Consider the following 1,193-nt stretch of genomic DNA (forward strand, 5'->3'; position numbering starts at 1 on the left):
GGTGGTTGCTGTTGTATCTTTGCCAGCTATTATGAAGTTTAATATTATATCACGCAAATACTTTGGATCTGTATCGGTTATTTGCAGAAACCTTGACAAAATGTCTTCTCTCTTCCACTGCAACTGGTAAAACATTAGTATTATATATAAGCACCTATCTGCAATCTGCATTAGTTAAAGTAGTAGCTATAAGGCGATTCACTTACAGATAAATCAGCTTCCGGTTTACTCATCTCCTCAGTTTTTCTCTGGATCATCTTATGAATAAACACATCGACAGTTCTTATATTTTCCTTTAATTTGGATTCTAATCCGATATTGAGAGATCTTTTAATCTTCCATAAGATATCAACATATCTCCGAACTGTCAATGCACTTGCATCATCAAATGCATCGCTAAATTTTTTGCCTTCTTCATTTGAACCGCACATGCTGTCTAGCTCAACTCCAAAGGCAACTCTGAATATAGAATCTAGAGATGCTTTCATGAATAGATCCTACATCGATAACACTAGGATTACGCATCTGGTTACAAGAATAAACAAGGCACCATTCTGTGAAGTCGACTTGATTCATGGACTTACTTGAATGTCTACTATCTTGTTGGATTTGACAGCTTCAGTCAATATATGGGCAAACTTTGCTGCATTTTTTCTGAATACCACACTGCTAAAATCCCTCAAGACCCTTGTGGAGAAGTCATGGCTTGACAACTTCCTCTGCTCCCGCCACTTATCACCATCAACTGTGAAAATTCCATCCCCTAACAAGTCCTTTAGGATGTAGTAATTATACCCTCCCTGCAGAAAATTTGGAAACTCAAGTTTGGCAATCCGAAAATCGTTACACCATTTTGTTACATCTATTGAGACATCCATATAGCTAGCCGGTTGCAACTTATGTAGGAGTTGAGGCATCGTAATTTACTGATATACCTTGACCTTGCAACGAGAGTATTGCCCATATACATATAAGTAGATCACCAGTTCATTCCGTAACCAAAGTGGACTCTAAAAACATTCTAACAACAAATGTAAATATTACTAAATAACAGGCCTTTTTAGAATCAATCAAATAACAACATATAATTTGGGGATGTCAAGATCAAAATGGTGTACCTTGCCATAGTTTTCAAAGTTTGTTTTAAGAATGTATTCGACGTTAGCAGGGTCAGAAGTAAAAATCCTATTCTT

General features: G+C 36.5%; 1 protein-coding gene across 1 annotated transcript; it reads right to left on the bottom strand.

The window, feature by feature from the left end:
• Positions 1-61: 61 nt before the first annotated feature.
• Positions 62-800, bottom strand: LOC107059421 (cytochrome P450 704C1-like; the record flags this gene model as incomplete). Its single annotated transcript, XM_015305931.1, has 3 exons — positions 62-123; positions 207-497; positions 585-800. Coding segments are annotated over 3 exons (569 nt in total), but the record flags the coding sequence as incomplete, so codon positions are not given.
• Positions 801-1,193: the final 393 nt, after the last annotated feature.

The sequence above is a fragment of the Solanum tuberosum genome, unplaced genomic scaffold (assembly GCF_000226075.1).
Source record: "Solanum tuberosum cultivar DM 1-3 516 R44 unplaced genomic scaffold, SolTub_3.0 contig01051, whole genome shotgun sequence".
Lineage (NCBI taxonomy): Eukaryota > Viridiplantae > Streptophyta > Magnoliopsida > Solanales > Solanaceae > Solanum > Solanum tuberosum.